The sequence below is a fragment of the Austrofundulus limnaeus genome, unplaced genomic scaffold, assembly GCF_001266775.1.
Source record: "Austrofundulus limnaeus strain Quisiro unplaced genomic scaffold, Austrofundulus_limnaeus-1.0 Scaffold606, whole genome shotgun sequence".
NCBI lineage: Eukaryota > Metazoa > Chordata > Actinopteri > Cyprinodontiformes > Rivulidae > Austrofundulus > Austrofundulus limnaeus.
In genome coordinates, this window is record NW_013953008.1 from 229267 (window position 1) to 243516 (window position 14250).

Sequence of the window (14250 nt, forward strand, 5' to 3'; positions counted from 1 at the left end):
CTTCCCCCCACTGGCCCTCTTTGGCCTGGCAAACTATCGCTTGGTGTTTATTTTTAATTTCCTCTAGCTATTCAGGATTGCTACAACATCAAAGCAAACATTGTTTTTGGGCAGTTACAAGTTAAAAGTATAATAATTATACACTGCTCAAAAAAATAAAGGGAACACTTAAACAACGCACGCTAACTCCCGATCTTAATCAATGAAATATTCGCATTGAGTACTTTGTTCTGTACAGAGTTGAATGTGCTTCATAAAAGTTTGATTTACTTGGACTTAGCGTGCGTTGTTCAAGTGTTCCCTTTATTTTTTTGAGCAGTGTATATTTTATTTCAAATTATAAAAAGCTTAAAATCTAGTCTTACCAAATAAGGACAAGTCCAAAACCACACGCACACACCCACACACACATAATAAAATATTTCTGGTTGTTTGTGTCATGTTTGATGGAGTTCTGGTAGTACAGAAATGGTTTGATCAGTGGAAAACATTCAAAGCTTACTTCAGCTCCTTCAGTTAATTTTAGGTTTGTGGTTAAAAGTAACAAACACAAATGGCTTTGGTTCAAGTTCAGAAAGAGAGTTTGTTAAAGTAATGGAGCCTCAAGTTTCTATCTGCTTATCTTTTATGTTTGGCTGCTCCCTTTGACTGCTCACCACACCTCTAAATAAAGAATCTTGACTGGAAATTAGGGGAACACAATTGGTATCATACAGGAAAGTTGGGTCACAGAACAATCGATTCTTTGTAAGTTTGCCTCACAGAAACTGAAACCCGCTCAAAGTTGTTGCATTTGCTAAACAATAATATTCCAAAGAAATCCTTATCAGTGATGATTTATTTCCCACTTCAACAATCTGTGATGAAAAACTATTACCATGAGCAATTTTATTCACAGTTGTTCAGTTTATTAATTTCTATCTTTACTTTGGCAACAAATTGTAGTCTTCAGAGTTGTGCCGCAACTTGAAAGCTTGAAACTGAAACTCGGGCATTTCTGAGTGTGAGTGCTTCTTCGCTTGGTGGCTTCTCAGCAGGCTTTGGTCAGAAGTGAGAAAACAAGATGTGCAAAATGCACATCATCCATCCACCATAAACACACAGCAACTGATTTGTGCCGGATGGCTTTATTTATGACTTGGGGTTCAGACTCTTTGTAGGCAGCACTTAATGCTGACTATACATTTTAGGTTCAAAAAGAATTTAGTTGCCTGAAGGTGAGTTTGAGAACACACATGACTCAGACAGAAAGTTATTTATTGTTTGCAAGTATCATTTGGTTACAAAATGGATTTGAAGGTTGAAAAATGCATATTATACGACAGAGTTGGTCACCATTATTTGTATTCATCCTCAAAGTAGTTTCTAAAAATATGGTGCAAAAAGCTAATCTTATTCGTGTAAACAACGCCAGCATATCCCAGTAATATTTTGTACTATGCCAAGATAGTTTTACACACAAATGGTGTTCTGTTAAGGCACTAGTCTGCTTCAAGTCAATTCAAACCTTCATCGTATTGTATTGTTACCTTTGTTACGTGAGTGCTTCATAGTCTTCATAGCACTGAGATCATTCTTTCTTCTGAACAATTTTTGGCCCCTTTCTCGTTCCACAATTTTCATGCTATTTCAACAATTTTTTGCTATTTCACTTTTTTAGCCACTTTTTTGCCATTGAAAATGAATGGGGCTATTTTCAACATCCTTAAAATCCTTCAACATGTTTCTCATTTTGTTTTGCTTATGCTCTTTGTAACTTCCTTGTGGTAATTTTAGCTACCTTTTTGCTAATTTTAGTTTTTTGCTGGTGTTTCAGCTAAAATTCTACTCATCTCTGCTATTTTCTATTTTTTGTAATCCTTTTCTCTACTTTGTGCTGTTTATGCTTTCTACAGGTGCTTTCTGCTATATTCAGCTATTTGCTGCAATTTTAGCTAATGTTCAGCTGGTATTAACTAAAGTTACTTTTTCAAGGTAAATGCATAAATTTTTAAAGCTAATACAACTTATTTCTGCTACATTCAGCAAACTTGTGCTCCTTACGCTGATTAAAACATTTCCAGCTACTTTTTAGCTGTTTTACTAAAAACTTTGGCTGTTTTAGCCATTTTAATATGATTATCTTTTTAGTAGTTTTATGCCGATTTTCTACTAATTTTAAATTTTTTACAACACTTTCATAGGTGCGACTTTCAACTCTGTCTGCTTCCTTTAGCTTATTTTTATGTTATTTTTTTCTTTTTCTTCTATTTTAGCTAAAATTCTGCTTCTTTTGCTTATTGTCTGCAATTTTCTTCTCTTTTGTAATTCTTTCTAATTTGAGCTGTTTATGCTTCTTACATCTGCTTTCTGCAATATTCAGCTATTTGCTACAATTTTAACTAATGTTCAGTTGTTATTAGCTAAAGTTAGCTTCTTTAAGCTAAATACATATTTATTTGTAGCTATTACATCTGTGTATCTTAAATGTGTCAGGATTTGTTTGGATGGTTTGAACCCCAAGTGCTTAAGTGAATGATTTTGGGCAAAAAAAAAGTAGAACAAAAAGGCTTTATTTAACAGAAACACCGACGTGGCAGCAAAAGTACTTACAAAAAACCAGGAACATGACAAGAGAACTACAATGTCTATGGAGACCATAAAACAAACAACAAAGCTCCGACACACAGAACATAATATAAAGGGGGAATAATGAGCTAGAAGAGAAACATGGGGTGGGGCAGGAGCAAAGAGGCAGGAGGAAGTAAACAGATGGACAAGACAGAAAACAAGAAGACTAACCAAAATAAAACATTCACAAAAACAGACCGCAACAAAATGATCATATTTAATTATTTTTGTATAAATTTTCTCACAAATCTTTATTTCCATGTGTTGCTATTACATTTCTCTGTCTTCTGTTTTTACTTTATCTTATGCATTTCAGCCTCATTATGTAAATAAGGTGAGCGGTCCTTCTTGGGTCAATTCCTCTACTACTGGTCAACACAAGAAAGGAGCAGGATCCATGTGCAGCTCGACTGTACATGCTTGTGCTGCCTCAGTTTAGCTTAAAGTTTAAGGTTGAAGAAATTATCTGCTAAAATATATAATTTAACGGAACTAAGCTGGAAAAATAAAAATGAAGGTAAATTATATCTTAAAACATAAGGTAAAGTTCTCCTTTTTAATTTAATTGGTGAATTTTAAGTGTATTTATTTATTTGTTGGTCCATTTATATATTTTGGCTTTTATTTCTAATTATTTCAGGTCTGGTCCTCCATATCTCAGTGCACTTCTGCACCTAACAGTGGAGCGGAGTCACAGTCAGTGTAAATCTGTGGTAATAACAACTGGAAGGCTTTTTTGTGCCTAATATATGACTAATGTGCTGTTAAAGGGATCCCCGATTAGTTGTAACATTAAACTTTATATAATAAACATATATTTTAACTGTAAAATAAAGACTGTAAAAATACTGTAGGATGTTTAGTTTTTTGTACATTTTAAAAAAATATATTTTAACACGGGCCATTTTATTTACACACAAAGCATTCTGGGTAAATGATGACATGGATAGGTCCTCAGTGTGAGCGAGCTATATCCACCCTGAAGGTTAATCTTGGACAATATCTGATGATCGACTCTTTTAAATGAAACCAGAGAGCGTTGACAGAGAGGAGAAGGTAGAAATGACTCAGCCTGTAACTGGAAATATAGATGGAGGACAACAGAGCTGCTTCATGGAAGAAGAACCTCAGCTTAGCCTGTTAGCCTTTGTGCTAGCACTGACGCTATATTGCCTTATATGTATTAGCTCAGCGCTAGCGCAACAAACAAGCTAAACTGAGGTTCTTCTTCCATGAAGCAGCTCTGTTGTCCTCCATCTATATTTTCAGTTACAGGCTGAGTCATTTCTACCTTCTCCTCTCTGTCAACGCTCTCTGGTTTCATTTAAAAGAGTCGATCATCAGATATTGTCCAAGATTAACCTTCAGGGTGGATATAGCTCGCTAGCAGCCTCGCACCGAGGACCTATCCACGTCATCATTTACCCAGAATGCTTTGCGTGTAAATAAAATGGCCCCGTCTGTGTACTATATTTTTAAACTTTTAGTTTTAAAATTATAAAAACAGAACATCCTACAGTATTTTTACAGTCTTTATTTTACAGTTAAAATATATGTTTATTAAATAAAGTCCAATGTTACAAATAATAGGGGATCCTTTTAATGATCTCATTAAAATGAAACTGGTCCAGCGATGTTCTGTCCTGACCCTAGTGACCGTCTTCAGAGGTTCTCAGAGGTCCCTTAGGTGTGTAATAAGACAGTAACATCCAAACAGAAAGCACCTGCAGATGTTGGGATAGGTGGACTCTTTGAGACATCCTTTAAAAATAAGAAACTCTGTCGTCTCAGTCAATGTGAAACCTAGACAAACAGGATTTAGTGCCAACAAGACCGTATAAGGAAGTACTCCCCCTTCCTTTTTCCTAAAAGTGGTTTATGAGCTGCTCTGCATTTAGGGTGTTAGGAGGTTAATGATTTACCATTTTCATTATTTGTTGACCTCATCTGTGTGGCTGATCTTGTTTTGTGTTTGTTCGACTGCAGCAGTGGGTAACTTAATGAACTTATGATTCCTGTAAATTAGCGAGCAGCTATTTGGCGTTAAAGTTGAGAAGTGTTGAATTACCTTCCATTAATGAATATTTGAACGTGATGGTTTTTGAAGGAAATTTTGTTAAAGATTAATTAGATGTTAGATCCAGTATTGTATTTTTAAACTTTCTGATCATTGCAACCTCTTAAGCCCCAATGTGGTTTTTTTTTTGTTGTTTTTTTTGTTTTTCTCAAAATACCATGTCAAAATGTAACTGAGTGCATCTCAGCATTTGCAAACTCTACTTAAATCATTTAGGTATCAAAATGAAACGAACACTTGGATTTCATCAGAAGTGTAAGTATTAAAACAGCTGCTGTGGTTTTAGAAAAATTGGGGATGGAACATAATTTTTATTTTTTTTCACTCTCACCTGAATATTTTTTGCATTAGACAGTATATAACCCATTTAAAATCATAATGAATATGGTTAAAAACTCTTGGAAACAATAAACCCACTTGTGGACATTACCTGTGCAAAGATTCATGCTGCTAAAATTAACTGGAGCAAAGTTACAGAACATCCAAACATTTATTTGTCACCATTTATATTATGTAAAATAATGAGAAATTATATTTGACTTCAGATGGATCATATTCACTCAAAATCAAGTAAAAAAAAACTTTTAACACACTTTACAAACTATTTAGGTGTCTATTTTGACTTACTTTAAAAACAAATGTCAAAAACATTTCCTTTACAGATTTGATTGTATGTATTTACAGATTTGCAACAATCCCATTTTGTACAGTTTGTTTACTTTCTGATTCAACTGCTTGTAATTTGAACTGTTTGGTGAATGTAAAAATGGTTTCCATGAACTTTTAGCCAAGATTCTTAGGTTTGTTTTGATACCAAACATGTCACGGTTCAACTGACAGATGTTAAGTTAAAAGAAATAGAAAACGGAAAAAGCTGTTTTGCCCCCTGTGCTGGGGGCATGGGGCTCAAGAGGTTAAGCAGAGAATGGTGTGTTATCAATGTGTTCTTTCTTTCTGTATAAACAAAATCTGGTTACATTCTAACGTCTGAAATACAGTAAAAGTTATCACATTCACGGGTGTAACCAGGAAGAGACAGAAGAGGATAAAAAAGGTTGAACCATTATGAAATGGGCAGAAGTCTTTTCGGAAGTGTTTTTATTAGTTTTGCAGTCTCTCTGTTAGATCAGCTAAGGACAGCTGCCCTGCTGAGAGGGATTGTTGTGTTTTCATGGTATGGGCAAGTTGTCTGTGCTGTAGCTGTGAAACTGATTAGAGTCAGAGATGAGGATAAAGGTTTGAGAAAAATCCAAGTGAGTCCCGCTACATTATTCAGACATTCCATTATTGAACCATGCTTTTTACAGTTTCTTACAGAATCAATTTGATGAAACTTTTATTTGATCATATAACAAATGGCACCAACATCTAGAAAAACAAATTGGTGCTAATATTGGTAGCACTTGAAATGAACATGGATTTTATGATTATCTGTACTCATTTTTTTAAAGGTTTACTTTGAAATAATGATCATATAAACAGACCAAGCAGGCAAAGATGACCCATGTGACCCATCTCAAATTTTAAAGTCCACTCTCAGTGACAGACACAGTGACTTTCATTGAACTCTCTAAATCTTTTTAGCCTCACTATGAGTTATTATAATTTCTTGTTCTTATATTAAACTTGTAGATTGTGGTGTGATTTGTCTGTAATTGCTTGATGTGACTTACTTCTATACTATTAATGGTCATTTTTCATTTTTCTTTCTGATTCAAAGGTTCTTCTGACGGTTGTCATCTTTATGCTGCAACAGGCACAGATTTTACTGTGCCTCTGGAGGACCCACTGGACCCCCAGGGCAGATTGGAATGGAAAATTGGCAATAAAGTGGAGACTTTTAGAGATATAAAGAAAGTGACCTCAGAAAAAGAAAACTCCCTGACTAAGAATGGATCCTTCATAATTAAAGATGTAAAGAAGGAACAATCAATGATTTACACCTATACGATTTTTGATAAAGATTATAAACAAAAGTTCACAAAGGCCAGACATTTGTGTGTACTGGGTAGGTAANACTACTGTGCATGTGTGTCAAGGACAGAAAGGCAGATGTGGCAGTGGAAGGTGTCAAAGCAGTTTGGAGAGAAAAACAAAGTAAAGAAAAAAAACCAGACTAATCGATTATTAAATTAGTGATTGACTATTTTAATAATCGATTAGTCGTTGACTAATCGTCTAATTGTGGTAGCCCTATCTGAAGGGTAACTAATTGTTTTATTAAAAGGCATGTTCCTATGCACTTTCTTAAACATTTATTACTGTGGTTTAAGTGATTTAAATTTGTGTTTTCACAGTTGTGCCAGGCATTCCAGAAGAGGTGTTTGGGATTAGTATCTGGATTTTTGTAGGTTGTGGAGGAGGTAAGTTGTCTCTTAAGCAGAAATGATGGAATTACTTACTGTATGTGGTTACACTGAGTTTTGCTGAAATTAACCTGCATTAAATTAAATGTGAACAAACTCAGTTGTGGAGGCAGTGGTGGGCATTGTTCTGCTTATCAATCAATAGCTAATAGCAGAATTTCCGTTTATCAGATTAGCTTTTTCACTTACTTTGAAAACCATTAGCAGACCAGTTAGCTTCTGTTAAATTAAGTTTTGTTAAGTTTAATTCAGCAAATAGCTAACCAACAGGCTAACATTGACAGGTTTGTGTCAGTCCCACCAGTCTTCAGCTGGAAGGGGACAAAGACGTGAGACGCAGACTGAGACACGGTCGTCTTAGCAGTTAGCAATTGCTGTTAGCGAGCTTCTGCTAATTATTTTACAGTTTTAGCACTAGTAAACCTATAATTTTAGTTAGCGGATTACGAGTTAACAAAACTACATTTTGTTTAGCTGTACCCAGCATTGTGTGGCGGTCACATGTCTTGTAATTTGTGTTATTATCTTCATCAGGTGTTGTTCTGGTGCTGATCATTTTTGTCATTGTTTGCTGCGTTCTGCGAAAACGGAAAAGGAGTATGCACCTAAAGGGTAATGTTTCTTTCTGTAATCGGCCATGCTAAGATTCACATTGAAACCCACCACATTGAAGGAAAAGCCTCTTGGAAATAAACTCAGCTAAAACTAATTTAGATGACACGGTCATCCACTTATTTGTATAAAGTACCTGTTTGGCCCAGTATCTTTTTTTTTTTTTTTTTTTTGGAAGTGGAAGTACAACATTTGTTTTTAGGAGCTTCATAAATTTAGTTTGTAGATGACACAAATACTTTTACAAAACAGTATTCATTTTTAAATGAAAAGTACTTTAAACATTTTACCCAATAAGGTTATTTCTTTTATTCTGCTGGTCACAAAACACGACTAGGACTCAGCTAGGAGAAAAAAATTAACTACCGATAGCTGTTTGACAGCAAGTTATAATATCGTGAAGTTTTTTTTTTTTTTTAACTGTTTTGCCTCTACTTAGTTTACTGGGTGGAAACATATAAAATGAATTTAACTGGAATTTGGTATATAAATTTCCTTTAAAAAACAACGGCTAAAACAAATCTAACTCAGATTCTCAACTGGCTTTATATTCTGAATATGCTTCTTATTGGAAGAATCTAACTCTGGAGACTTTCTTGTCTGAATGCAATAATTTACAAAGCTCATAAACTCATTTTATTCCCGGTGGAACACAGTAAACGTGTTGAATGTTTAAACAAAAAAATGGCACTAATTTGTTAAGAGAAAATAAGAATTTTGAATTTTATGGCAGGCAATGTTGCAGCCATGAAATTCTAATTTTGCTCTTTTTTTAACTGTGTTTTCTCAACAGAGGAGGAGGAGCTTCGCTTACAGTGGCTAAGTGCTGAACAGCAAAATCATCATCACCATCTTCCTCCTCTTCCTGGTAACCATCCTAGTCATAATCCTCACCAACACCACCATGAGCAGAAGCAGGCCGGCCACACCGGTCCTCGACAGAGCCGCTCCAAACAAAAACGACATCATCGACCCAAAGCCCCAGAGCCGTCCGAAGGCCAACCCCAACCTCAGCCCAGACGAACTGCTCAGGTAGGAAACTTAAGCGGATCTGCACCTGGGTCTGTATGTGTTGTTCTTTTCATCATTGCCGTAAAATTAGTGTAATAGATATTTAGTAATCACACTACTGTTTTTGGCTAAATCATCTGGTTAGGAATATAGTATCTGTGGCTTTTGGTTTTTTTAACCAGTTTGTTTTTTCAAATTATTTAACTTTATACACATTTTCCCCATGTTGACAGTTCCTCAATTCCTTCAAAAACATCTGCTTTTTCTACTCCTCCTCTACTTTTGGCTAGTCTTTCTTTTTCTAACTAAACTTTTTGCTAGCCTAATGGTCCTTAGCAAACATGTTCAAAAGTGCACCAAGTAGTCACTGTCTCTCAACATTCACACTGTTTTCACAGAAAATGCACTTTTTCCTTCTCTTCCAATCTGATGATCTGTATTTTACTGTCTCCAGGCTTCCCGACCGGCTGATAATGATGATGATGATCAGCCGCCTCCTCTTCCTCAACCCAGGAAGAAGGGTCCTAAAGGACCAGTAGAATAAAACCCTGTGAGTTCAGACCATGTGAGCTTCATCACAGTGTATATATATATATATATATATATATATACGTATTTAGATGTGTTCATATGGGTATAGTTTTTTTAGTTGAACAAAGGAGTGAGGAATAATAGCCTACAGTATGCTTCTTCTCTCTTTTTGAATGTGTCAGCTATTTCTGGGTTATTGTGCTTCCTTAGATTTTATTTAAAATTGTGAAATGTGTTTTAATTTGTAGTAAGTGCGAAGCTAGGTATATACAAAAATAATACAAAAGAAATTGTCAGGCCAAATATTTAAACTCCATAATCACGAGTTCTCCTTGTGTTCATCTTCTCAAATCTCCTCAGACCCTGTGTCCAAACCTACACTAAAGATGGAGTGTAAGGAGCCAAAGGTCATCTTTACATGTGTTATTGGTCAGGTGAGAACATTTTATCTGAATCTTTTTAACAAAGCAGAGTAGCTCTACGCAGGGAACTGCAGGACATTTAAAAAAAAGATGTCTAAAATCTAAACAGGCTCCAGATGTATTTTTAAATTAAAGGTCCAGTGTTATTTAAATAATCTATCTTGCTATCAAAATAAAGCTAACCCTTGGGATATTTTATTAGAAGTGTAAGTATTAAAACAGCTGCTGTTGTTTTAGAGATATTGAGGATGCAACATAATTGCCCCCCCCCCCCTGTCTGAATAATTTTTGCATTACACAGTACATATATAACCCATTTAAAACCATAATCAATCAGGCTAAAAGCTCCTGGAAACCATTAATCTACTTGTGGAATTACCTATGCAAAGATTCATGCTGCTAAAATTAACTGGAGCAAAGTTACCGAGGTTTTAGTAAATAAACAATTTTGCATTTTGTCATTCTGCACAGGACAGACCATGACGGTACCATTAATAAATGTTAAGAAATCTGAAGTTTTTACATCCAAAAGTTCTTTATTTTTTTCTTACTTGCCTTAAAAGACTTGTTATTGAAGGTTTGTTCTTTTGAAAATTTATCCAAACATTTATTTGTCACCATATATATTAAATAAATTAATGAGAAATTATATTTGACTTTAGTTGGACCATATTCCCTCATTCCCACATTTCACAACCTATTTTGGTATCAGCTTTGACGTACTGTAAAAACAAATGTCAAAAACTTTTCCTTTACAGATTTAGATTTGTTGTAACATATTTACAGATTTCCATTGATGACATTTTGTATTTTGTTTACTTTCTGATTTAACTGCCTGTCGTTTGAACTGTTTGGTGGATGTAAAAATAGTTTCCATGAACTTTTAGCCAAGATTCCTAGCTTTCTGCTGATACCAAACATGTCCAGGTTTAACTTAAAGATCTTAAGTTAACAGAAGTTAAAAGATATAGAAAACGGGAAGTTCTGGTTTGCTCAAGAGGACATATTGCCAGTCCTCTTACATGCCTAAATTGTAAAAACATCTCATTTTAAGTTGTGCTGATTCTTAAGTATGTTTCTCACTGATTCTTATGTAATGTAATGATACGCGTCATCTGTTAGCATTCAGAATATGTGTTGTAAATGACTGAGCTTCTTCCACACCACATTTTACTTCAGTTGCTGTAAAATAGAATTGTGTTCTTTTAAGCTGTGACGGCCATGTTGAATTGAAGGGACTCCTAAAGTTGATAAACTAGAGTTACATATATGGATTGTCTACTGAAAGTTACATTAAAATCTGTCAAATACTTTATGAGATACTTTGCTAACAGACAGACAGGGCTGACATCAACAGCTGATCGTACAGTTTTAGGTAAAAATCATCTATTGGCACCCAAAATTTGTCTTGGAGATGCTTCTCAGCTACTACCATGCCAAGTTTTAGTCAAATATCTGTAAAGTTAACCAAGCCATGGTCTGTTGACGGTGGCAGCCATCTTGACTGGGGTTGACTTCAAACGTTAATCAGTTATAAAGAGTTTCATTAAAATTTGTCCAATGGTATTTTGACAACAGACATGGGCAAAATGTTATCATCTGCCTTTGGCTCTTGGTGATAGTTGGCATTAACAATGATTGCTCGTGTTTATTCTTATTAATGTTTATTATGTTGGTAAAGTGCCCGTGACATCAAAATTTAGTAACAAATATTATTGCATTTTTGGAAAGACAAAGTTCCTTCAAATACAAAAAGGCAAAGAAAACATTTTATATTTAAGAAACTTGGGATAATACACATGATTTTACCAATTTTGTCACACAAATGGCATATTTTCCTTTGAACTTGGCTCAGCCAAAATGAAACAGGAAGTGACACTATAGGGTAACTTTTTAAGAACTCATGGTTTTTGTTTATTGATAAAATACTGTTTGGACTCTGTCTCTTCATCTCTTTGATAGTGATTCAAAATAATCTAAAGAAGCATCAGATTATTCTCTACAGTCTGTGTTCTTAGCTGTTGTAGCACTGCTCTGTTTACATTTAGACGTTCCTCTTGGCATCACTTCCTGTTACCTCACATGCACTTTAGAATTGCATTTTTTTAAAATGATCGTGCAAAAATACGTCTTTCTCACTACTCATATTTTCTTTATCAAACTTTGAAATTATGAGAAAAAATATACTTTAAAAATGTTTTGCTCTGGTTTTGGTATTTTCAAGTCTACTTGTGTCTTTCATATGTGCTCTTTTTTTTCTACGTCTTTAGCAACCTGAAGATCGTCAGATTCACTGGTTAAAGGATGGAGAAAAAATAGAAAATACGAAATTAACTCTGGAAATAGACTCTTCAGAATCAAAACTGAAAAAATTCTCATGCCAAGTTTTCAACAAAGTCAGTTCTAAAACCAGCGAAACTTTGACTCACAATTGCATCAAGCACGGTAAGTATATATGATGAGCTTTTACCCAATGAGTTACTACAACATCTAATTTCCCTCTGGGATCAGTAAAGTATTTTTGAATTTGAATTGAAATGAATTGTATTATAATTGAAAATTTAGTGTTGAAGATTGTAGTTGCTCAGTTTAGTTTCATTGAGAATTTTTATGACTTGAAAGGAAAATATATTCATTTCTATTGAGCCTTTAATGCATTTCACGTATTTATGCTTGAGACGGTTAGAATATTTTTATAATCAATGTGATTAAGATTGTTGTGCGAACAACTAATTCTTGAGGGATTATAGTTACAGTCCTCCCACTGATGCAACACAATCAGACACTTAATATTTCTACATCTGAGATTTCAGTATTTTGATTGGGAACTGGGTCACCCTTTAAGTTAGGTCATGTTTCCTCAGAGTCATTTTCAGGTGACTCGGGTGACGGGGTGGCTGTGGCAGAGTGGTTAGGGGAGTCTTCCTGGAACCGAAAGGTCGCCGATTCGATCCCCCGTCCAGCTGTCTCGGTCCTTGGGCAAGACACTTCACCCCAATGCCTCTGATGTGTGTCCCAACATTAGCTGCGTTTCCATTGACCATGAAAATGTGCAAATTAGAATTCTGAAAATAAATTTGCTCAATGGAAACATGTCAGTTTCGGAAAAAAAAAAGTTTTTCGACAAAATGTTTTTGCACTAGGATGAGATGTTTTTTTTTTGGCCGTATCGAAATTGGTGTTTTTCGCAAAACTGCAATGGAAACAATTTTTTCGCATCACGGGAGTCACATGATCAACAACCAGCTTTTTCTACTGGTGAAAAAGACGATGATGGAGAGGATAACAAGAAGTACAAATAGTAATATCACAGAAGTAATATAAAATAGTAAACTCACCAAATTTCACAAACACAGCATCCGCTCCCAAGCAGGGTCTTGTCACTGGAAAGCCTTGCTAAAAGACGCCGACGTCTCCTCTGATGATGAGCGCTAGTGTCGCGGTAGCAACATGCTATGTGTTTACATCCATCGCTGCCATGTTTGTAATGACTTATCACGAGAACCAACGTATTCAGGCGTGACTTTAATAGCATTTCTTACTTAATGGAAACAGCCGTTGCGAAACTGTGTTTTTCGACATTAACGGCCGTGTAAAGTAAATTTTAATATTTTCTTCATTAAACATTATAAATGTCACAATTGCATTGTTGTAAATGAGTAAAAAGTCTCAACTGTAGATACTTTAATTTTGGAGGTATAGATCAATTTGTGTTTAAATATATGTTTGTTTCAGGATTTTCTGGGCGTGCTTTAAAAGGCGGCTGCGTTTCGTCACGCGGCCGCCTTAAACATAACCCCGGCTTAACCCCGCCCCCTACTGCTCCAGCAGTATAAAAACTTCTTCGCCTCGGCCGTTGCTGTTCACTTGCTTATTGCAGACAGCATCAAATAGCAATAGCAGAGATATTTTGTTGTTGTTAGCTAGCTAAACAATTCCCATTTTACTCCAGATAGTTTTACTAACTACCTGGAGACACAGTTGGGATTTATGTACAGTCGTTTAGTGCTGGTTCATGAGGCTCTACCGACCGCCTCCCTCCTGGACTCTCCTCCCAATGCTGCCTCTCCTGCACCTGACGGTGGGATAATGCCTCACCCAATAAACGTAGTAAGTTTCTGTTTGTGCTTATATTGTAAATATTCTAAGTGTTGGCTATTTAGTGCATGATTCAGGTTTTGGGGGACCCTCCGACTCGCGCGCACGTTAGACTCCTTGGTCCGTATTTTAAGACGGGTCGGGTGGGTAGCGGGGGACCGCGGGGAGAGGGCGCAGCGAGGCACTGAGTCCACGGCCCTGGGAATCGGCGAGGTCGGAGCGGAGAGGGCACTGTAAAGCAAGCGGCCGAGACAGCGAGACACCTTCACCCCCGAGCCCTTCCCTGCCGACCCAGTCGGTCGCGGCACACCGCCCGGAGGAAATGCGCCCTGAGAATGAGTAGGGCTGGAGAACTCCAACAGGCTGCCAGCCTTCACGAACATCTCCTCCTCAGTACAGGACACGGACACAGTGACGCTCAGCACGTGGGCGTGGTTTCATCTCCTCCAGCTGACACGCCCCCAGCATTTTCAGAACAGAGCCAATGATGTTTTTTCATTATTTTTGAGACAAAGTGTATCTT

At 36.1% G+C, this 14250-nt stretch overlaps 1 protein-coding gene across 1 annotated transcript in view; it reads left to right on the forward strand.

Moving 5' to 3' along the window:
* LOC106531210 (T-cell surface antigen CD2) overlaps positions 1–12074 on the forward strand; it is a gene marked incomplete at both ends in the record, with an annotated part of 13669 nt that extends 1595 nt beyond the window's left edge. The window contains 3 exon segments of the mRNA XM_014026995.1: positions 6408–6695; positions 9568–9641; positions 11900–12074. Of these exon segments, the coding sequence (XP_013882449.1) occupies positions 6408–6695; positions 9568–9641; positions 11900–12074 (537 nt within the window).
* Between the last annotated feature and the right edge of the window lie 2176 nt (positions 12075–14250).